Below are 24132 nucleotides of genomic sequence, written 5' to 3' on the forward strand. Positions count from 1 at the left end.
GTCCTTGCCTAGTTTTGAAGTGGGGAAGGCAAAGGTTTGATGAGGTTTCGGTGAAATATATACAAATACCATTGAATACAAGTTGTTACAACATTGGATGGAGAGTCAATTGGATTTTACTCCACTTATATAAAGAGTACATACACTGTCTGAAACCGCTTGTCCCAAACAGGGTCATGGCGAACCAGAGCCTAGCCCAGCAACACAGGGCACAAGGCTGGAGGGGGAGGAGACACACCCAGGACAGGACGCCAGTCCATTGCAAGGCACCCCAAGCAGGACTTGAACCCAGACCCACCAGAGAGCAGGACCTGGCCAAACCCGATACACCACCGCACCCCATGCTATATAAAGAGTATGAAAATACCAGTTGTATATTTACGCAGTTTCCCTTGGGATCCATTAAGTTGCACACTACTACCGACTTGGTCGTCGTTTGACGTCACGGCAACGTAGGGAAAACGCAGTAACTCCTGCGCGCACATCTCGGAAACAGTGCATCTGGGGAGAATTTGGACCGAAGCAGTCAGAATGTGAGCAGAAGGAGCTGCTAATGGCTAAGAAAATGTTGGGGCTGTTGATGTGCTGATTGCAATCAGACTTGGCGTTTCAGTAACGGCAGCAGTGAAGTCATTCTCAGACAGTATTTATCCAGACACCAGACGCAGCTCATTCCATCAAAAAGTTTATTTTTCCGAGTTTTCTTCCCACAAACGGGCAAAGGGATGGCAGGGACTTTTTCCAGTAGCACCAGTAAAAACCCATGGTATGCGTACTCTGTAAGATTACATGTTCGCGCAAACAGCAGCCACTTATTTGACCTGTTCCAAAGCTGGGAAATGGTCCTAACTGTGCTGCTTCATAAAACTGAACAGGTCAAAAACAGGAATGATGTGATATCATATAAATTCTTCTGATCTGTGTGAAATGAGCAGCACTTTTCTCTTTCATCCACATCACTGTGGATCATGTTCTAACATCACTTAAAGACTGAGTGGCCCTGATTTTACCCTTTTAATCTTATTTATGGAAGTTCTGATTTTTTTCATTTTAAGGTTGATGTCTGAACTACTTGTCCCATACAGCCTAACCTGACAACACAGGGCGTAAGGCTAGAGGGGGAGGGGACACACCCAGGACAGGATGCCAGTCCACCACAAGGCACCCCAAGCGGGACTCAGATCCCAGACTCACCAGAGAGCAGGACCCGGTTCAACCCACCGCGCCACTGCACCCCCACTAAGTTTGATGTTTTAATTTAATATTTTAAGACAGTAAAGACCTAAGCAGTCAAAACAGCACTCAGCACCTATTCATTGAATAATACAAATGGAGTACAAGCGTGGAAGTTAAGAGAGGAAGTAGAAAAACTGAAAGTAAACATGAAGGCTTCATTATAGCAATCGTTGTTTGGTTAAGGAATTTTCCATGCTGAAGATCATAGCATTTTTGGGATGCTTTTGACTATAGACAGTGCTTTTTTTTTGTTTGTGTGTGTGTGTGTGTGTGTGTGTGTGTGTGTGTGTGGGATGTGTGGCATAAACAAAGCAGCAGGGACTCAGCTGGGATGGCCTGAGAACTGCCTGGATGATGGAGCTGGAGGGGAGGCGCCTTACCGGGAGCTCAGACGGTGAAGTATTTCATTCGAAGCACTGCTGTCAAACATGAGGCTCACATGTCCTGCCGGTATGTGCCTCTGAAAGCTGCCTCCCCTGTCCACTGCTGTTGCACCTCACGCGAAGAGGAGCCGAGGAAAGCTCGAGGGCACGCGGATCACTTTCCTGCCGCAGCCTCGGTAGCTCCCAGTAGTAAACTGCTGTGTCTGTCAAGTGGGCAAGTGGTAAAACGGCTGAATAAGAGGCTGATGCAGAGATTCGGGCGATGCTGACTGCAAGGGGGTATTTCTCACTTGAGGTTATTTCTGCTGCAGGCAATGTCGTTTTTGGGGGATTTCTTGCTGCAGGCTACTCCATGCTGTTTGTCTGATGTCACACTCCTTTACCATGCTCTACTGCCCTCCAGTATTTCCAGTAACCACATTTGGGTTTGCTGTGGGACATGACATAAAGGAGGTAACCACACCTCATGGGGGTGTCTCAACTTTGCAATGTCCTTTTTTTTTTTTTTGCAACTAGACGGTTCCGGGGGCGCGTTGGCGTGGCGGGTTTGACCCGCTCTTGCTCTCCGGTGGGTGTGGGGTTTGAGTCCCACTTGGGATGCCCTGTGATGGACTGGCGTCCCGTCCTGGGTGTGTCCCCTCACCCTCCAGCCCTACGCCCTGTGGTGCCGGGTTAGGCTCTGGTTTGCTATGAGCGGTTTCAGACAATGTGTGTATGTGTGTGTAGACAGTTTCATAACCCTGATGCATAGATGTTATGACAGAAACATCTGCTGCCCAATGTTGTGCAGAGTGACTTGTTGCTGCCACTTATTTTAATTGATAATCATAGTGATGACACACCTTCATCAGGTCATAATGAAGTAGATCTTTCATGTCTTTTACAAACTATGTAATAAAAATGATCTCAATCACAATATCTTAACTACCTTATTAAAATATAACTATTACCAAGGTGGCTGACTGCTTGCTAGTTGTCATATCTTGGTTTTTTAAACCGACACAGATGATTCACCTCGGTAACCACAGAGGTATGACCCCAATGGGCTGTTAACCTGTCAACCTCATTTACTATTTCGGTCAGGAAATGGAAAATCGTTCTCAGTCATGTAACAGGTGCCACACATAACTGTAGAAAAACGTAAAGGATGAGCATTCAACTCTGAACATGTTGAATCATCCAGGGCTGGAATGCTGCAGGTTGTTTTTAGAGCTCCTCTGGCACGCCCATACAGTAAGTCTCCATCTGACTCCTAATGAGTTTTGTGGGAGGTCGAAACATGATTCACAATGGATGCGTAGAAGGATCAACAAGAAGTAAAGGCTCTTGTTCAAGGAGAGTGGGATGGAAATATTCATCCTGGAGGAAAGTGTTTTTTCCCATAATGCCCTGCTAGTAAATCAAAGCACATTCTCTCGCTAAGGACTCAGCCCACTTTAAGTAGTGTCTCTAAGGTCCCTCCTTAGGGCTCCCGTTCAGATTTCTTAAATCCAGCATCCAGTCGCTTTCTCTCAGTTGTATTTAAAAGACCAGCGAGGTTTTTCAGGGCGGTTTCTCGCAAGGGGCAGCAAGTAGTGTAGTAGTTGTAGTTGCTGCCTTGTGCTCAAAGAACATAAGTTCTAATCCCTTGAGGAAGGAACTTCCCTTAAGTAGCTCCTGTAAAAAGTCACTTCAGAGAAAATTGTCAGCTAAATGAATGTAGAAGTGGCAGCATGTCAGGTGTAATGCTCATGAATCCCACTTGGATGGCGCAAGAGGCACCGATGTGCCGGCAGAGCGTAGTGGTTGGAGTTACTGTTAGAGGTTGTGGGTTTGAATCTCACCTCCATCTCCACCTTTCCTTAAATCGCTCCAGTAAAAATCACCCAGCTATAAAAAAAGAGTGATTGTAGGTAGTAGGTTGACATTGTAAGTGACTTTGGAGATAAGCATCAGTTAAATGAATAAATGTAAATGAAGACTTTATGCTTAGGAGGGGGCACGGTGGGTTTGGCTGGGTCCTGCTCTCCAGTGGGTCTGGGGTTTGAGTCACGCTTGGGGTGCCTTGTGATGGACTGGCGTCCCGTCCTGGGTGCGTCCCCTACCCCTGTGTTGCCGGGTTGGGCCCCGGCTCCCCGCGACCCTGCACGGGACAAGCGGTTTCAGAAAATGTGTGTGTGAGTTTGTGCTTTGTTCACAAGTATGGCTTTCAAGTTAGGAGATGCCCAAAGCTGGGGATGAGACACTGAAGGCAGCTGCCTCACTTAACTGTGCAAATGGGGCTCCTTTGAAGCCCTATGTGTGTTGTGGCCAGAACAGATGATTCCTGCTTCCAGGGAGTCCATCCTCCTCCGAAAGCTGCCCCTGTGTGCGGGTTGTGAGTCACAGTGAGTCAGGGTCAGTTGCAGGGGTCTTATCCTGCCTCAAGCCCCACTTGAACCTGCTGCATGGTCTGGAAAGCCCCGTGTCCTTCCTTCACACGCCCAAGCAGAGGCCACCCAGCAGAAAAAGGCCCACAAAGCACTGCTGCAGGGACATGGGATCCTGGGAGTTAGAAATAATAATACAAAGTCACTGAGAAATGCATTTCAACTTCCTATGCAATTAGAAAACACTGGTATGTTCAGGTTTAATATTGTCAATATCAGTGTAATATACAGAAAAAAAATAGAGAAGTCGTACAAGTTATTTGCAGATGTTTCCACTCAGATGGTATACATGTTGTAGAGAAACTGGCAAGAGATTTAAGATAATTTGCATGAACTGTTACTGGATTTCTTGTCATTCTAGAGATACTCATTGTCTGACAAACATGAAACACACTGTCATTCATTTACATTTATTCAGCAAACACTTTTCTCCAAAGTGACTTACAATGGATACTATGTAGTGTTACCAGCCCACACACCTTATTTACCAAGGTGACTTACACTGGGTCACTCATCCATACATCAGTGGAACACACACACACACTATGGGGGAACCCAAACAGCAGGTCTTTAGACTGTGGGAGGAAACCAGAGCACTCAGAAGAAACCCATACAAAGAGAACATGCAAACTCCACATAGACCGAGTGGAGATTGAACCCACTTCCTCTCACACCACCCAGACACTGTGAGATAGCAGTGCTACTTACTGTGCCACCCTAACCCATTCACTTAGCAGCCTGAGCAAAATCTTTATAATATTATCTAATGAAGGTGCCAATCAGATGTGCCAGAAAAGGATGAATGTATTCCAGCATCTGGCAAAACCTTTAGTGGAAGAGTGTACGTAACACAGTTGATTAAGATAGTTTATAATGGCGCAGCTCTGGTCAAAGCTTTTCCCTGATCAGTAACCTTAGCAGGGGTGCGGTGGCGCAGTGGGTTGGCCCACAGTTCTGCTCTCCGGTGGGTCTGGGGTTCGAGTCCTGCTTGGGGTGCCTTGCGACGGACTGGCGTCCCGTCCTGGGTGTGTCCCCTCCCCCTCCGGCCTTACGCCCTGTGTTGCCGGGTAGGCTCCGGTTCCCTGTGACCCCGTATGGGACAAGCGGTTCTGAAAATGTGTGTGTGTGTAACCTTAGCAGAAGTCATCAGTCCTAACTAGACTGAATGGAGGAGGACAACGTCCAAATGCCATTTTTAGAAGCCGCCACCACCAAGAGCAGTAATTCTGCAGCCTTGTTAGGGGTGGTGCATCACAGGCCTGTTCTGGTTGGGGTTGCAGAAGGTCACTGTGGGCTAGACTGTCTCCTCCAGCTCCAGTTTCATGTTCTTCCCTGTCATCTGGAAGAGGTTGAGCCCGTGCCAGTGGGAAAACAAAAGCAGGAGCAGCATCACTCAAGACTGATTTTGAAAATTGCTCTATAATGCGACCCTCTGTCACCCGTTTCCTGCAGACCTCAAGCTCAAGCTGAAACTTGTGAGAATGTTACTGTTTAACAGCTTGCGGTTCCTGACCTGAGGTGGGGGTCCTTGAGCGTGGGGTAACGCCCTCAGCTAGATAGGTTCGCCCACAAGGCTGCTGGGACCAGAGGCCCCGGAACCCAAAGGAATCCCAAGAGCTGAGGAGAAGTATGTCATTCTATTGCATAGCAAGCTGCCATTCACAGGAAACTTGTTCCTTATAAATTCAAAAGGTTCCCTAAAAATATATACTGATCAATTCCAGACGATCAAATACACTCAGAACAGACTACATGCATATCAGTTTTTGTCTGTTTTTAGCGGACAACAGTGTCTAACCCACATATTATCTGTCTGCAGATGTGTTAAAATCCAACTAATTTCATTTAATCTCTATACAACATTCTCTGTACAGTATATATATTTATTAATACACATGGTGATGCCAGAGAAAGTTCTCCAAAGCAAATTTGTAGTGTTAGGTTTGTGTACTAAACTACTTACAATGAATTATTTATAGACTCATTTATACAGCTGCATATTTTTTATGGGTTCAATTCTGGGTAACAACCTTGGACAATGGTACTACAGCCAGAGCGGGGTTTGAACCCGGGGTATGTTGTAAGTATGTTGCCTTGGACAATGACAAGGGCTATTCCTGTGAAAAACCAATGTAGTGTGACAGGTCAAAGGCAAAATGTGACGAAAATGTGACTAAAATGTGACTAAAATGCGACTAAAGTTTAGTTTAAGTCTCAGAAGGAACAGCTGCTGTTATAGCCCAGAGCAGGGTATTTACCCTGAACTGCTGCGGTAAACCATTTACTGTATGTCTCTTGCAATGCAACCAGTGCGCAATGTCCAATAAAATAATAAATAAAAATTTATTAGAAAATAAATAGAAATTAATAAAAATGCATAATACAGCCAGCATAAAACATCAGTGCTGGCTCTCCTGTGTCTCGTATTTTTCCGCATGCCTTGTTAAGTCTTCGATGAGCAGACCCTTGCGATGCTCACCTTCATCTGCAGACTCTGCAATGAGTAAGTGAGAAATATCATGTAGCAAAGCAAGCGTCACTGCCGAGAACAGAAACACCTTTGTCATTGATATATTTAATGCAATAAGTAAATTGCATGACATCATCATTGTGTGGAGAAACAGTTCACCTAAAAAAAGTCCCCAGTGACTCATTATCAGTGCTGATGTGTGAGGTTTGCTTACTATGCAAACTTAAAAAGCTTTGCAAAACTTAGTTCCAGAGAAGCGAATGATGTGCATCTTCTCTTTCTTGCGCAGATCTCGAAAAGGAAGTCCGTCTTTTGCCTGCCTTTTTCATAAGAGAACATCTGGACTACCTGCTTTAAATACACTTTTCACTCTAATTCAGGTGGTTTACGCTGGAACAACATCATGCTATATTAACACATTGCTTTTCGGTCATTTTTAACTCATTGATTCCACCTGAACAAGAACAGCAGCAATAGCATATCCAGTATAGTAACTGAGGGGGGCATGGTGGCACAGCGGGTTTGGCTAGGTCCTGCTCTCTGGTGGGTCTGGGGTTCGAGTCCTGCTTGGGATGCCTTGCAATGGACTGGCATCCCATCCTGGGTGTGTCCCCTCCCCCTCCAACTGTACGCCCTGTGTTGCTGGGTTAGGCTCTGGTTTGCTGCAACCCTGGTTGGGACAACCGGTTTCAGACAACATGTGTGACTACAATAACTGCTTAAATGAAAACCAAGTGAGAGTTTTAATACCCAATGTAGTTTGAAAATCTTCCTTACGTTTGAAACCTGATAAACATCAGAAGCGGAGAAGAATGGATTTAGCACAGGATGACATTGGATCTTCTAACTGACCTCTGCAGTTTCCTGTAGGGCCAGCAGAGCCTGGTCTTTCTCTTCCATCAGCACTTGGAGGGCTGGATCCATGACCAAGCTCTGCTCTGTCACAGGGCCAGGGGTGAGACAAGGGTTAAAAAAGACAAACATGCTGAGCTGACCCGTTCCCCCTAGGGCACAAGAACAACCAGACCTCTCATTCCAATTTATTGACTATTGCACAAAGTCATGGCTGAAGAATCCTTGCAAAGGGTTTCCAATTGTCACACTCCTGTGGGATCAACTCAGAGGAGAGTACAATATTTTGGGGTACCTCACTCTTTGAAAGGACATCTGATCCTCTTTCTTCAGCCCAAGGGTTGGTTTTTCACCAGTCATCGGCAGTATCTGGACATTCAACACATTCAACTGCACGTTCAACAATCCATCGCAACTTATTTGGCTGCACAATGCAGAAGCTGCATAACAGAACTAGATAAAAACGTAGGCAATGGAAAAGCGGAGCAAATGGAAACAGCTGAAGAAACAGAAACAAATAAAACATTGTGATTGAACTTCCACTGAAATTTGAACACTTCTGTAACAAGTTTCAGTTCACTCCCAGACACTGGTCTTCCCCTCTGAGATCTCGGTAGCTCTTTGGAATGGCATGGCCCCAAGTGGCTAATGTCATTGGTCTGTTCAGGCTCATTTAGCACAGTAAGGTCGAAAGAGTAAACCTCAAGAGATCGCAACTGATTATACTGTTGTGAAAAAAGATGAACAACTTCTGAACCGTATGAATGTGCTATGGAAAAACACTAGAAAGAGTGTTGGGTAAATTTGTCTTTTCCCTTTTTCTATTAACTCCTGACACGGTACTCTCTTGTTGTGCCTCTACTGATCGATTATGGGTAGATGTTAAAAAGAGAATAAAGAGAAGAGGCTTTGGGCTGGTCAAATGGAGACTGATAAGAACCTGATGGACAAACACAGAGAGATAAAGGTCATTTCTCTTGGGGAGAAAGTCGTGTGGGAGTGAGAGTTGGCCCAGACCCTGGTGATGAACTCGAGAGAGGAAATGGGATGGTCTCATTCTCGTGCACAGCTTAGCGTGAGACCCTTGAAAACACTCCCACTCCCACGGCAGATTAGTCAAAATGGAGCTCACCTAAACTACAAAGGAAGGATTACGTCAAGCCGCTCAAAAAATGTGACCGGTAGACATGCATCTCCCTCTCAGTGGTCTATTTAAATGATGTGATAAAAACTCATTTTTTTGGACACCAAATCATTGTTCAATACGATCGAAATACCCTTACAGAGCAGAGTACGCTGGAAGTGACTCTAAGAATACCATTATAATTGGGTAGCAGAAATAGTAGTGGTTGAGGACATGGATCTTTATATTTTACATCTATTTATTTGACATTTTCAGGATCTGTATCCTGAATTTTGGCATGTTGCAGACTCTGCCACCCTCTACTGCTGTACTACCCTTTAATCTGAATAGCTCCAGTAAATATTTACTAAAAGGCTATTCCATTGTCCCCTGGAGCACCCCTAACACACTCCCGTATTGTGGCTCACAGCATTAATTATGCACAGCGGTGGGCAGTCATACCCCCTGGGGGTCATCCGGGCTCCGACCTGACCTTCTGAATGAAAGTGAGAGGAACACCGTGGTTTGGGTTTAGAGAGGAAATTACTTGTGTTACTGGGTTCGGACGGTTACTTGACTCTAACGTTCGGCGTGGGCAGAAGCGGCGAGAACCGAGATGTAGTAGCTGAGAACGCGTCGATACGCCGTTAACCGGCAGCTAGCCGCTGAAGGAGTTCTGGTCTTCATTTTCATGACGTCTCTAAATACTGTCCATATACTGATCCTGAAAAGGCTGTATGTGATTTTTGTGTCTTTTTACAATGTAATCTGTTAGCAAATGCGTTATTGTGGTCTGCAGCTAGGGGATGCAGTGGCGCAGTGGGTTGGACCGGGTCGGACCGGGTCGGAGCGGGTCCTGCTCTCGGGTGGGTCCTGGGTTCAAGTCCCGCTTGGGCAGCCTTGCACCCTGTGTTGCCGGGTTAGGCTCCGGCTCCCCGTGACCCCTTATGGGACAAGCGGTTCAGACAGTGTGTGTGTGTGTGTGTGTGTCTGGTCTGCAGAGCTGGGTTACCCCCATGTATGCCACTCTATTGTGCAGTAAGCAGGTGAATAATCAAGGGGCAAAGTGACCACGTAAGCTGGAAAAGTTGGAGCGGAGAGAAACTGTCATGTTTCATGCGACTTTGAAGAATCTGTGTTATTTCAGGGGCTGTAATTGGTTATTGCTGAGAATAGATTTTTTTTTTTTTTTTTTTACCGTGTGCTGTTTTGCGGGAAACGTTTCATCAGCAAAGCGAAGTCATGAGAGAGACCTCTGACAGATTCTTTCAAGAGGAGCATGGAGCAAAAAAATAAAAGGCCCGAGACTCAAACATACCCGAGCGCTACAGTCAATATCAGCAGTTAATGTGCATCCCAGCATACAGCTGTTGAGTGGCCTCTTCTACAGGCCTGAGCTGCAGTTGTTTACAGTATAACTGGTGGTTTTTAGCTCTTTACAGGATTTCTAACATCGTAGCATTCAATTCTGAAATGTTTATCGACATTTTGTACGTTGTCAATAAATGTCCCAATACAGCGTCACCCCGATCTAGAGCCTATTTTGGATGTAGGGGGGTGCTGGTCTTGGCAGAGTCCCCGCCGGACAGAATACCAGTTCATCACAGGGTAGCCACACACACATTCACACACTATAGACAATTCGCAGTGTTCAGTGTTCAACTCAGAAGCTCAACCTGCCGCAGGAGCTACTGATCCAGTTCCACACAGCAGTCATTGAGTCTGTGCTCAGCTCCTCCATCATAGTCTGGGTTGGATCAGCAACCAAACGAGAAGAACAGGCTGCACCGTATAATCAGGCCTGCAGAAAAGGTCATTGGTTCCAGACTGCCCTGCCTTCAGGACCTGTACTCCTCCAGAATCAGGAGATGGGCAAGGAAAATCGTGACAGGGCTACAGCCTTTTTGAACTTCTCCCATCCAGCTGGCGCTAGAGATCACTGTGCGGCAAAACAACCAGAGACAAAAAATTTCTTTCCCCATGATGTTATGTCCATGAACAGCTGATTGTTGTTAGTCTGTGGAATACTTTCTCCCTCTTACTTATTCCCTCTCTCATTATTTATTCACACACACATTGCCTGAAACCGCTTGTCCCATGCGGGATCGCGGGGAGCCGGAGCCTAACCCGACAACATAGGGCGTAAGGCTGGAGGGGGAGGGGACACACCCAGGATGGGATGCCAGTCCATCAAAAGGCAGTCCAGGCAGGACTCGAACCCCAAACCCACCAAAGAGCAGGACCTGGACAAACCCACTGCGCCATCATGCCCCCCCCTCATTATTCATTCCTCCCCCCAAAATGAATCCCTATATGTATGTTGTGTTTTTTTTGTCTATTCTACACTATGAGCCATTGGGAACCAAAGCCAAATTCCTTATATGTGTGTGCATACTTGGCGAAATAAATTTGATTCTGATTCTGGTTCAATCCACCTGAAAAACATGGACTGTGGGAGGAAACTGGAGCACCCAGAGGAAACACATGCAAACTCCACCCACACTGACTGGGGATCAAACCCATGCCCAGTCTCACAGTCTGGTTGTTGCGAGGACACACCTATAAGCATGTCAGCTCATCACTTTCACTTAAATAACATAGAGATGTGTATGGTGTGGGGGACTCACATTTATAGTGCTTGTCAAACTTGTAGAACTTAGCTGATCTATGATTTAAAATAAGAAAAAAAACACTAAAAACTATTTTTGCATCAACAGCTAGATAATTCTCTGGTTCATGGAACCCTGCACTCTTGTTATTTTGTCCACACAATGTGAGTCCTTTAAAGAACCTCATCCTGTCTGTTCCTTGGACATATACCTCCCTAGTAGTATTTATATATTATATTAATATAATAGATTATACATTATATTATATATTATTTATAATGTATTATATATTTACATTAGCTCATGTGTGGTGTAAATGTTCATGCACTGTAACTTCATGAACATCCCCAGATAAGCCTTTACACAGCTTATCTTATAAATAAAAAAAAAAAATTGGTAGGAGGTTATCAGGATTCATCTATCCTATGTTTTATGCACCTACTCGAGCGATGGACATCGGTGCATCAAGCGGAAAATAACAAACTAGGTTTACTTAAGAGTCACATGTCTGCAGCAATATTATTGTCTCCTTCTCTTGTTTTCGATCCTCTCTTGGAGAACAGAGGACGGTCTCAATGAGAGCTGGGGTGCTGGATACAATTTTCCTTTTCGAGTCCTCCGGCACATGGAAATTAAGCCTGGAAAACACCTTCCTAAAGTACAATCAGGAGAATTTTTTTTAAAAGAAATATTTCCTTAACTCCATATATCTCTAGATATTAGTTTAGACACCACACCAATTTAGGGTTAATCAGTTTGATGCCAAATGTTAATTATGATCCTTCTCTAATTTGTGTAAACCTGTGGACAGGTAATTCTTAGATTTATGAAAATTGTTTCAGGCCCTTGTATTACACAGAAACACATTACAGCTGAAAACAATGGTAAACTACATGAGTTACCATATACAGTTTCTGTAAAGATATTGATTGCATAAATTGTGATCATCTAAATGAAGTACAGGCACAATGCATGTCATTAGTATAATATAGTGTATATATATCTGCATACCTGTTTAGCATGCTCCAATTGCTCAGTTTCTGGTGGGCTGTACTTATACAGATCCACCAACTTTGGGAAGTAATGCTTCACCACTTCAGCAGCCGTCATTGGACTGATGAGACTAGTGACAGTTGATTCAGCAGTCAACACATGCAGAGCATAGGCTTGGCATCATTTCCTCCTGTTAAAATAATGTTTCAGTATTTCACAGTTACCATTTCACTGCACTGCCAGTATATTTAGCAATGTATCTGAGATGCTCTATAATACACTACTGAATTTACTTTAATAGGCCAACAGGTAGCATTTTGTTTAAGGACATTCACTTGCAATCTGAAGCTTCTTGTTTCAAATTCCACTCCTGCTGCAGTAGCATTGATGAAGGTACTTATTCTGAACTGATAACAGTAAAAATACCCTGTTGTATAAATGAGTCATTTATACAGCAGGGTATTTTTACTGTATCAGCACTTTATTTCTTGGGTCATCTTGGACAAAGACATCAGCTAAAAAGCTGATCTAGTGCTAAGAATTTGTGCGGAATAGGAGAATTGATGTCACACTAGCAGTGTTTGGCCATGGCAGCAGCAGGTGAACACTGCAGTAGACGAGAGCCCGTCTGACAGGTTACCTCTGTTGCTGCAGTCTCTTGCTATATTCTTTTCTTGTTTGGAAAGTGGTATTTTATCAAGCCAAGCATAAAGATTCTGAAGTGTTTTTTGGTTCAGTTCATTAGCCATCATTTTAACTGTATCAGTACATGTTCTAACTAGCTACTGGCCTGCTTCATTTCTTGTAACTATTTAACTGTTGCTAGGCAACCGTAAACATTTGGTGGTCAAAAGCCCCTGAACAGCCCCTCATACTGCCAATTTTCAAGCAGCAATATTTTGCAGGCAGCAGCTTTCCCTTTTGTACAACCTCTTTTTTAAAGCACTGCAGTAGGGTTGCAGTCAGTTTTAGAAGGGAAAGTGAAAAATCTTTATTGGTTTATGATATTTCAGAAGTTAAAAAATGCATTCATTAGAAAATCAGTTTAAATTACAGAACTGTTAAGGCACTAAATGAATACAACACTAAACCTGATTTAACATTTTCTTCAGTCCAGCTGAAATAAGATTCATGTAACACTTCTACCCTATAACTGTACACAAGTAGACATTTTAGACACTTCCTGCACAACTTATGAATCCTCTCATGACAATCATATCTCTTAAAATACTGTCAGACAAACATTCGTACAGAATGAAGATTGGCAGGCTACCCATTTTCTGAAACAGTCAGTTGAATGTAACTGCCTTCATATTTTAAGTAAAATATCTGATAAAAACACCTTCAGGTTTCTTGCACTTCCAGCACATGAAAAAAAGGAGCAGCCAAGGAGGTATAACAAAATACTCCTGTGTTTGTGAAACAGGGGTACCATAGGTAAATGGAACATAAGACGCTGTATTTGTAAACACACATTTGTAAAAACTGCACTTTTAAATTAAAAAGGTCCTTCTCATTAAAGACCACTATAGTGCTTGCATTCCATAAAAGGTACATGAAAATGCATTGGACTGGCATAACATGCCTCATCTTTACAGTCAATTTCCTAGGCAGGAAAAAAACCTTCAGGCCAACAAGGCCTACAATGTTCCAAACAGTTGCTGCAGCACCAAAAATTCTTCAGCGTGGCTTCAAAGGGGGGGTGGGTGCAGCCAGCCTCCCTCCTTGAATCTGGAGTACATGGAGCAAGAGACACTTCAGTCAGCAGAGTTCATCTGGGAATGAGCCATTTAATCCCTACTGCCTCCTTCATTCCAGCCATATATTTTTTAAAAGGCAGAGGAAGGCATACAACTGTACTACAGTCTAAACCAGAGTTGGTGTTTTGCAGGGGGAACTACCTGGGTGTGCTGCTTCCATTGAGATTGTGTTAAAGAAGGCTTCATGGGGGGCACTGGTGGGCTTGTGCTTAGCATGCCAACCTATAAAATACAATACAGAACATGCCTGTGTTTAACTGATGCCACACTACTAGTTAAAAGTACAGCATTATTCAAGAGAATTACACCAGCTGTTTTTGTGGAGAAGTTGTGGCTTACTGGTTTTAAATTCAGTGGTGGTAGCGGTCTTGAAGGAGGTAATGGTTTGGCCTGTAGCAAAAAAAGGGGGGGGGGGGGGGGGGGGAGAAAGAAAAGAAAAAAAAAAAAAAAAAAAAAAAAAAAAAAAAAATTGTGAACACAAAAAATATAAAAGCTGGGGAACTTCCAGCATGGTAGCAACATTACCATGCAGGAAAATTTATAAAAAAACCATGGGAGATAAAAATACATACACAAACTTATGCTTACCTGAGAAAGAGCAGGTTTTTCTGGGATGGCAGGAGGTGGAATAGTGGGTTTAGCCATCTGTTAGAAAGGAAACAATAGACTATAAATGATAAACAGCAGCAACATTTCTGTGTGTCTGCCAATATAAATTACAGTTAATTTTACATTTCCATAAGTTACCTGTCCTAATTGTGAATTAGACTGTGCTGGTTTTTGTGGTGGCTGTAATGACACAAAGCAAAAGACTATTAGCCAAAGGGAGATATGGCTGACAAGCAGCTGTCTTCCTATATTGCTCCACTATGTCAATCAATATGTTTACATTTATTCATTTAGCTGACACTTTTTTCCAAAGCAACTTAGTGTTAAGGTCACAATTACATGCTTACAATCATTTGCCCATTTATACAGCTGGGTAATTTTACTGGAGCAACTTAGGGTAGGTACCTTGCTCAAGGGTACTACAGTCAGGCATGGGGATAAAACCTGCAACCTTTGGGTCCAAAGGCAGTAGCTCTAATCACTGCGCTACCAGCTGTCCCAGTATGTTGGAAGGGTGTGCTCTTACCTCTGGGGCAGGTCGGGTTGGCACCACTGTGATGTGCAATGGACTGCACTTCTGTTTAACTGAAGACTCGATGAAGGTTGGCCTGCTAATCTGAGGGGTCCCACACGACGGGCTGCCCCTAGCACTGCTGTCATGGAACAGCGGGTTACACAGACCTGAGCTGTGTGGGGCTTTTCTGTGGAGAAAGAGCACAGATCTACAGTGGGTCAACAGACAGTGAGCTGGACTTGGTCTGTTTTGAAATCAAAACGACAAAGCAAAGCAAGCACTTACGTTTTTCTGGGGTACAAGTTCCTCTTCCTTTTCATGGAATATACTATAATTCCAGCAACCAGGACCAGAAACACAGCCACTGCAGTGGTCACATAGACCACCAGAATGTCAAAATCTGCAGTGACAATACCCAAAGTTAACTCAAACACATTCCTGGATCTTGCCATGAGACGTTAATAAAAGCAGTTCTCTGATGTGTTAATACCCCCTACACTTCATTTAGCTGATGCTTTTCTCCAAAGTGACTTAGTGTTAAGATACTTAACATTACCTACCCATTTATAGAGCCAGGTAATTTTACTGGAGCAATTTAGGAAGAGTACCTTGCTCAAGGGTACTATAGCTGGAGGTGAGGCTTAACCCTGCAACCTTTACATACAAAAGGCAGCAGTTCTAACCACTATAAGTACTGTAACCACAGCAAGCAATTCTAATAACTACACTACGTTGTCCCACACTTCCCTAAATACATCCTGTCAGGGTTCTTTTCGGCAATATAACGGCCAGCAGTGCATTAATGTACAGAGGGGCACACCTGTAGAGAATTCAGAAAGTTTTACGTTGCAGTAAGGAGTTGCCCAACCAGGGTCACAGTGACACTGATTCTCGTGGTTGCAGACCTGCCACAAAGGAATTAACAAGTTCAGACAAGTGATAAGTCTTGAAAAGGGACACTCATGACAAGAGGGACAAAAAAAAACTCACCCCATGGTTGTTGCATTTTGCAGAACAGCCCTCGGTGCCATAGATTTCAATGCCCTGGCAGGTGTTGTCATAACAGACCTGCAAAGATGACAACACATCCTCAGCACAAACACTGTCCAAGCACACAGACAAATAGGGGGGAGAGGGAGAAGAAAACAAAACAAAACAAACAACCTTGCCAAGTCCACACTTGGTTCCCGTTGGAACCATCCCCAGATCGTCAGCTTCAGACAGGTCTACAGCACTGTTGCACCGTGTTCTCCCCAGGGAGAGGGTGGCCTTGTGCCGAGTGATGGGGTATTCATTCCCTCCAGTGCAGAATATTTTTCCACATTTCACATCCCTAAAAATGTGATATCACAAAAGAAATATCAATTAATTGGGACAATGACCATAAAACAAAAAAATACCCAATGTTAAATACTGCTTAAATTCACATTAACTAAAGAATGTTTAACCAACTCAAAACTGATTAAATATGGCAGTTCTGAAGTTAGATGGACAGAAATACAGTGGGCTCCCAGACAAGACAGTGAATGAAAATTCACCACATACTTGAATGCACAGCTCTGATAGTCATTGTTGATCTTCTTGCAATATGCTTCCTTGGTACCACGAACATTCTGCTGAAAACATGCATCCACAGCCACTTGTGCACCTGCATTAAAACGTGACAATACGGTTCAGTGGGAGTGTTCAGGTCCCCCTTCTCTCAAGATCACCCAGTGTTTACATGCTCAATGGCTAAGGGGATTATTCTATTTTTCTCAACATGTTAAGTCAACAATGCCTTCACGCACACACAACCTTATTTTTCTAAAGCTAGTAAATTGAAGTTATACACAATGACACTGTTCTCATGAAAACAGAGAACTTAATGAGCACGAGTCTGTAGAGAGGGAGTGTATGTGTGTGTGCCCTATGCATGACTCTAGATTGTGTCAGCAGGCATGTACCTGCTCCCCACAGCCTCCTGCAGTGCTGCGTCAATGTGGGACATTGTCCGTTGTAGCAGTAGCCTTGATTAAAGTTGCAGGGAATCCCATTCATTTTGAAGGCATCCTTGGGACAGCGTGCCACCTGCCCTGTGCAGTACTCCACCAGGTCGCAGTCACCGGCGCTATTTCGGCAAAGGCTCCCAGCTGGTTTGAACTGATTGACAAGCCAAAGAACCAAAGACAACATGAAATTGTTTGCTTTGCGGCTCAGGATAATTCTAAAAATTGTGTTGCACATTAATGCAAAATGCTCTGTGTTGAACCACAGACATTTCACTGATGTTACTGTGGTTTCCTGTTTTTGGAAAAAGGCTCCAAGTAATATCAAAGTATGGTACATTGCCACCTCAGCAACTTGGCTTCAGCTTCCTGAAATTAATGTACAGCTGTGTTTCCTGACACCGCTTCTACTTAGAAGACTGCGATGCATGCAGGATAAACGACAGGAAGAGGGTGTTGCCTGCTGTTACCTGGCACTGAGAGCAGCACTCTCCCTCTGCGCACTCAGCTCCTTCTGCCAGCCGACAGGTACTGGCATTACAGCAGGGGTTCCTGCACTCCTACAACAGGCAAATTGAACAGCTGAACCACAGTACATTTATTTAGCAGATTCCTTCCAATAAACTCATCAGCCCACACACCTTATTCACCAAGGTGACTTACACTGCTCGATACACTACTTACAATGGGTCACTCATCCATACATCAGTGGAACACACTGTCACTCACACACTATAGGGAACCGAACATCTTTGGACTGTGGGAGGAAACCCATGCAGTCACAGGGAGAACATGCACACTCCACACAAACTGAACAGGGCTCGAACTCATGCCCTCTTACGCAACCCAGGCACTGTGAGACTGCAGCACTACTTGCTCTACCACCATGCCACCTGCACAGTAACAGGCAGCTGAACCCTAAGCTGGCCCACATCTAATGCACTACAGACAAAAATTAGAGCTGAATTTTACATATTGATAGCAGCATTTCTCCATGGTATTTAATCAGGCAGGCTACAGGCATTTACCTCAACGGTACCACAGTCACATTCCTCTCCTGGTTCCACAAAGGCATTGCCACATACGGGACCTCCAAACAGCTGATCTGTTTCTGGTACATTCAATAGGCATGATGGATTGGTGGTCTCCAAGAATGACTTCAGTTCTGCCTGACTGCAGGTACTGAAGAACTCTGGGTAGTCCAGTCTGAAGAATAGACAAACTGCCTTCAGCATCTTGCATTTCCCCTCATGGTGAACACTGACTGCATGAGATTATGATTACATTTTTTTGGACAAAGAGAGCATTACTAAAGTTATCTGTATTGCATTTAGTCTCATTTGTCTCTGACAAACCTCCTTTAGAGAGGCAAGTAATCAAGCTCCTCACCCAACAGTCTCTGACATGACACATTTCTTGGAAGACAATGACGGTCCACAAAGACAGGAAGCGGTATCGTGAGACATCCCCAGGTTGTGGCCCATCTCGTGAGCAATGGTAGATGCTACACCAATGGGATTCTTATTGTGATCCTGCACAGAGGAAGAAAACCATCACCTCTGATTTTGTACAGAAATTCATTCTGACACTTAAAGGACTGTTAAGCCTCTCAGAGATGCACTACATTTGTTTCTCATTTACTATGTAAAATGCATTCATTCCTTCTACAGTAAAACTACAGCACTGACAAGATCAAGAAGTACAGCCACACAAGGGGCCAAGAGGCCCTACCTCATTCACTGCACCAGAGCTTTCAGTACACATTGCAAATTTAGTTGCCAAGCCAACAGTAGGACCATCAAACTCTACACCACTGAGAAAAAAAAAAAAAAAAAAAAAAAAAAAAAAAAAAAAGCAAGTCAGTATTTTCATAATACTTCCATTTACTGTTAACAGCAGTTGGTATAATGTACTTATTGTATTTTTCTGTTACATACATTGCTTTAGAGAAAAGCATATGCTGAATGAATAAATGTGTCAAAATTCAACAGCTGTTTAACATAAATGCATGAGAGAAACAACCTTATGGTCAGAAGACCAAATGCATTTAAACTTTAGTAAGTACATGTTGTACTAATTATCCATTGCATGTCATAGCTACTGAATTAAGGACTGGGGTCAAAGTGCAACTGTTTTACATGGTGCTATGACCAGGTAAACTCACGTGACAAACTGTGCATTATCATGTTTCTTCTTTTTGAGGAGGCTTTCCCTGCGCCACTTGAGAAATCTTGTCAAGGTTTCATCTGGATCCGGGCTGACATCGATCTGGTCCCTGTCGGTCCAGATCTCCAGGCCCACAAGCATGACACGGATGTTCAGGGGCCGATACAACTGAAGAATAAAAATTAATGAGCCTTACATTAAGAAGCTTCATTCAAATGAGATAAAAGCAGGCAGGTAAGACAAATAAGCAATGCATCTGTTACCTTATCAACATGATTTGCAATTTCTAGCATCCTGGATTCAGTTGTTTGCATACTTCTCCCAAAATTCTTAAACTGGAACAAGAATGGAAAAACTAAGCCACAGTTCTGAATTTAAGTTAACACATTTAACTTAATGCCTCTACAATGTAAACCATTCAGAAGACAACAGAAAGAAGCAGCTGCAAGTTTAGAGGACAATTATAACCATCTGGCCACTAATTGAACTAGAATTAAATTTGATCAAACCTTACTGAGTATTTGCAACAAGCAGAGGGATTTGTGTGTGTGTGCAGCTCCCTCAGGAGGAATGTTTGTGAGGAAATGCAGAATGATAATGTGCAGATACATTTACACAAAATATTGTTCATAAAAATGATATTTCATGGACTGTTACAGTTAACTACACTAACATTCAAACCACAGCCCAAAATAACATTTCTAGATTTTATCTGCAGTTTAGATCCAATCCAGTTCTAACCTCTGAGTGGTCAACCACCAAGAACATCTCCACAAATCTTGTAACCTGGGGTCCTAAAAGATGCCTGGGTTTCTGAAAACAGAATTAAAAACCAGATTAACACTCTTCTGCAAAGATCTAAGCCACAATTTCCAAAAAAATTAATGTGCATGAGGAAAGTACTTTCTATTGGATCTTTTATTCCGATTGACACAATGAGATACAGATGAAAAGCATCCACATTAAAATCCAATTGCCCTTCATACATGTGTTGCTGGATGGATCTTTACCTCTTTAAAGAGTGCAGAGATGCGAGGGCTGAGGTCATATACGGTGCCATTGGAATGGCCGCATGCTGCCCTCCTCCTCCTCCTGAGATGCTCCTGTCTATAGAGGGCATGCTCCCCTTCTGTTGACCCCTCCAGGGGCTCAATGAGGTAGACCTGATGCTGTGCTCTTACAAAGCCCCTACAGGAAGTTGAGAGTGATCATCAGTGGCTGTAAGGGTGAGCGTTTAGTCCCTCAGACTGAGGCCAGCTGTGATGAAGACTAGAAGCAGCAGGTATTATAAGTAGATTTCATGATTAAGCAATCATTTTCAGGGATGCTCCTTCTTGTAGACAGCCTTAAACTAGACAGACTCATTTCTCATTAGGAAAAGCCATATGAAAAGGTGTGGTTGTTTGCCTTTGAACTGATGTTAATATGAATGCATCTGATCATAATCATTTAGAAAAGAATCAAAGGTTGCCCAATACTCAACTAGATTTTAAACTCTGTACTGTGATGTTAGGCGGTATTCATTCTACCAAAAGAAAACCAGACTGTTCACATAGCACTGCAGAATAAATGCAAGCAATCATGTCAGACCCAATACAATTCACCCTTAGCTAATGAGAAAATTGAAGAGCAATTTATATTAAACAGTAAGATATTGAAGCTAGCTAGTAGAGTAGGGAATAAATTAATCTCAGCACAGTAAATGAGGTGAAGAAAGGCAATTGATTTTGAAAGATAAGTCTTACACTGAATAAGAATGGATGTGGTCCCCCCCCAATTTTAACATATGGGGAGGGACTGCACTCCAATGGCAATGAAAGATGAATGCCAGGTGGCAACTTCATAAGCAGAATCACTCAAAAACAATCCACTTACTTACCGTATTCCACTACAGAGGCTGACACTGATAGCAGAATCTTCAACATCTTGGATGTGTCCATGATAATAACAGTGGTCCTACACAAAACAGGGAATTCAGCCTGTGTCCAATCCATGTACCCTTCCTCTATAGTTCCAGATTTGAGCCACAAGTTTCATTGCCACCAGTCACTGTTAAATAATGCAGTGGCAGAGAGAAACAGCCTCAGATCCCACCTCTAGCTGTAGTACCCTTGAGCAAGACACTGACCCTAAATTGCTACAGTAAAAATTATACAAGCTGTATAAATCTCCAAATAATTGGAAGTAGCTTAACATTGTAAGTTGCTCTGGAGGAAAGCATCAGCTAAATGGAAAAAAGTAAAAGCATGAGCCCATGTAGCACTACTCCAGCACCTCCCAGTTATCCCCAACTTTTCTCCTGGTGTCTATTCAGACTAACCCTCCTGGATGTAAAGCCACCATTTTCCCTTTCCGCATTCTCTGCGCACCCTCCCCAACGTCCCTACTGCTGGTCAGTATTCTGCATCTTGTGATGGAAAGCATGCATAATGACAGGGCTATATAGTTTTCCCTCAAGCTCTTTAATAAACTGCAGAGTTTTCTGTAGGCATAAAAACAGGTAATGGTTGATCATTTTACTTACCCTATAAGCTGGAGACACAGTCACCTCTGACCCATTTTCCAAGTAGCTTGTCAGAGTGTAATTGCTTCCCAAAAGAAGCCTAAAGAAATAATTTAAAAAAGTACCTATTCATAAACATATTAGATGGCTAAAAGATTTACACTTGTCTATTATCACTTCAGTCTGAAAAAAACATCTATTAGATAGACCAAATAGTTTTTGGTATTAAATTAATGTCTCACTTATTCTTTTCAAGATAGACAGTGTAGTTCTTTCCTTCTATTGTCAAACTGTACTGCTGCTCATCTGGATATGTCTACAGGAGAAAGAGGAACAATTAAGAGATAAATCAGACATTTTAGAACACTGTGTAGCTATATGTGTAAATCTACAGATTCATACCAATGCAGACTTTTAGTTAGTGATAATACACACATAAAATAAGTCAGCAGGTAAGATGCAATATGAAAATCCAGGGTTTGAGTCCTGCTTCTGCTGTAGATTCCCTGAGGAAGGTACAAGACACCCTGAATTTGTAAAGAAAGACTACAGTGATTTACTCTTAAACAGCAGGGTGAAGTTGTTGATTGTATGTCAGCTACATAAGGAACCATAAAATGACTGGTCAAATCAGTAAAATGAATCCCTAAATTGGGTCTGAATATTTGCAAGCATGAAGCAATGCAGTAAATATCACAATTTTATGATTAAATAGATCATATTTCCCCCAAAAAACTAATAAAGCAAGCCTTACGCCAAACAAAATCAAATTCGTAATTAAATAGTACTCCACTATGAATTATGGGGAGTAACTAAGGTTTTTGACGTGTGGTTCACATAGTAATGGAACATATGCAGTAACGGCCAATCTGGACATCAGGCGAGCGCGCGCGCGACAACTGAACTCGAGCGCCTCGCGGTACGAGTTCCGGTGTCATGCGACATCCGCTCGCGCGTACGGCAAGCAGAGGAGCCACGCTACGTGGGAAATCTGCGTAGGCAGAAGTCGTACTGGAGGAAGTAAGTTAGACAACTTGGGAAAACGGCTAAAATAGATTTCTGAAAATGTGATACTGACAAAGAGACCAAATAAGACTTAAATCACTTAACTCAAGTAGTAAACGCACCTGTGTTGCGGAGGAGCTCCGCTTAGTGTGAGAGCCCAGTTTCTGAGGTGTGACAACATCGTACTCCTTCACGTGAGGTAGTGAGAGGGAACTTCTGACACACAGTCCTGAAAAAGTTCTAAGTTACTTCAGTTCCCCTCATGATTAAAAAAAGGAAAAAAAAAATCTTGCTAAATAGTCGGGGGGGACAAGGCTTTAATTTTACACTTCCCCGAAACTGTAAATATAATTTGCGTTTGGCAGAGAGTTGAAAAACACACTATAGTAACTGATAACTTAGACTCCAAAGCTGCCGCCTTTGGACCCGAAGGTTGCAGGTTCGAGTCCCACCTCTGGCTAGTACCCAAGGCACTTGTCTAAATCACGCCCTTAAAAATTACCCAGCTGTATGAATGGGTAAATAATTACCTACTTTACACATTGTAAGTTGCGTTGAGGGAAAAAAAAAAAAAAAAAGTCAGTTAAATAAATCGTAAATAAAAATACCAAGTCGGAGAAAAACGTCAGCTGAATGAATAAGTACATCTCCAGGTAGTACAATATAACATATTAGGTTCAATTTAACCGAATTTGTGTCTGTAGTTTTAGGCAAGTAGGTAGCACAAAAGAAAAAAAAAAGCAGAGCTAACTGAGTGCGTCGCCTGGCAGAAATGCGTCGTGCTAAATTAAACGGGAAATTGTACTTTTGCTGAGATACGTCGCTTTGCGTCTGCTAAATCAATAAATGTAAATGAACGTTGCCAGTCCAAGCCGTGCATGATTATTTCCAAATAATAACGGCTTCCTTCAAAGCTCTGAAGCTTACCCCAGGAAGAAATGCTTAGGAAGAGCAACCAAAAAGGTGAGTTGTGCCGCATGATGTAGGAAGGCACCTCCTGAAAATCTTAAATAAAAGCTCCGCAAAGCTGCACAAACTTATTTAAAAGTTTACCCTAAGCCCCGCCCCTTCGCCATATCCTGTCAACCAACTGACCAATGAGCTGCCAGTGTGTTAAACAAAGTCATTCAGTGATTCATAGTTGGATCACAGCGTTTGTTCCAGGAACATCTGTATTACACATGAGCTGAGAGTGTCCGAGAAAGCTTGAATTCACCTTTATGTCTTATATTTTTAATATCTGTAATACGATTCGCGTATCAGCATCGTTGTTGTGAGCGAATTGGACCGCAAAGAGAGAAATGAGATTTTCTAATGTGTTTTATATACAAATCTCAGTGAGTTAAAAGGGAAATAATGTCTCAGGAAGGTGTGACAAAACTCCCAATATCATGTAGCATACTGTAGTGTATACCGAACACTAATGATTTTTTTTTGTGTTTAAGAAAGTTACTAAGATCTTAGTTAAATCAAAAAAAGTTGCAGCACTTTAACTACTAAAAGCTGCAACGCT

General features: G+C 43.0%; 1 protein-coding gene across 3 annotated transcripts; it reads right to left on the reverse strand.

The window, feature by feature from the left end:
• Window positions 1–13329: 13329 nt before the first annotated feature.
• adam8a (ADAM metallopeptidase domain 8a) lies at window positions 13330–23685 on the reverse strand. Of its 3 annotated transcripts, none has more exons than XM_018766004.2 (25): window positions 23547–23685; window positions 22742–22848; window positions 21857–21930; window positions 21636–21714; window positions 20991–21067; window positions 20122–20299; window positions 19853–19924; window positions 19375–19446; window positions 19110–19279; window positions 18677–18758; window positions 18335–18477; window positions 17974–18151; window positions 17416–17505; window positions 16904–17099; window positions 16503–16605; window positions 16122–16290; window positions 15948–16025; window positions 15778–15862; window positions 15243–15357; window positions 14970–15144; window positions 14582–14623; window positions 14423–14479; window positions 14174–14224; window positions 13976–14056; window positions 13330–13805 (listed from the first exon to the last, which is right to left on the reverse strand). In XM_018766004.2, the coding sequence occupies exons 1-25, from the start codon at window positions 23596–23598 to the stop codon at window positions 13755–13757; spliced, it is 2577 nt and encodes an 858-aa protein (XP_018621520.2). In that variant the 5' UTR covers window positions 23599–23685; the 3' UTR covers window positions 13330–13754. The 3 variants fall into 3 exon arrangements, with proteins under 3 accessions (XP_018621520.2, XP_018621519.2, XP_018621522.2); XM_018766003.2 differs by having other exon boundaries at window positions 14970–15165; XM_018766006.2 differs by lacking the exon at window positions 21857–21930 and having other exon boundaries at window positions 14970–15165.
• Window positions 23686–24132: the final 447 nt, after the last annotated feature.

This window comes from Scleropages formosus, chromosome 8 (genome assembly GCF_900964775.1).
Source record: "Scleropages formosus chromosome 8, fSclFor1.1, whole genome shotgun sequence".
Taxonomy (NCBI): domain Eukaryota; kingdom Metazoa; phylum Chordata; class Actinopteri; order Osteoglossiformes; family Osteoglossidae; genus Scleropages; species Scleropages formosus.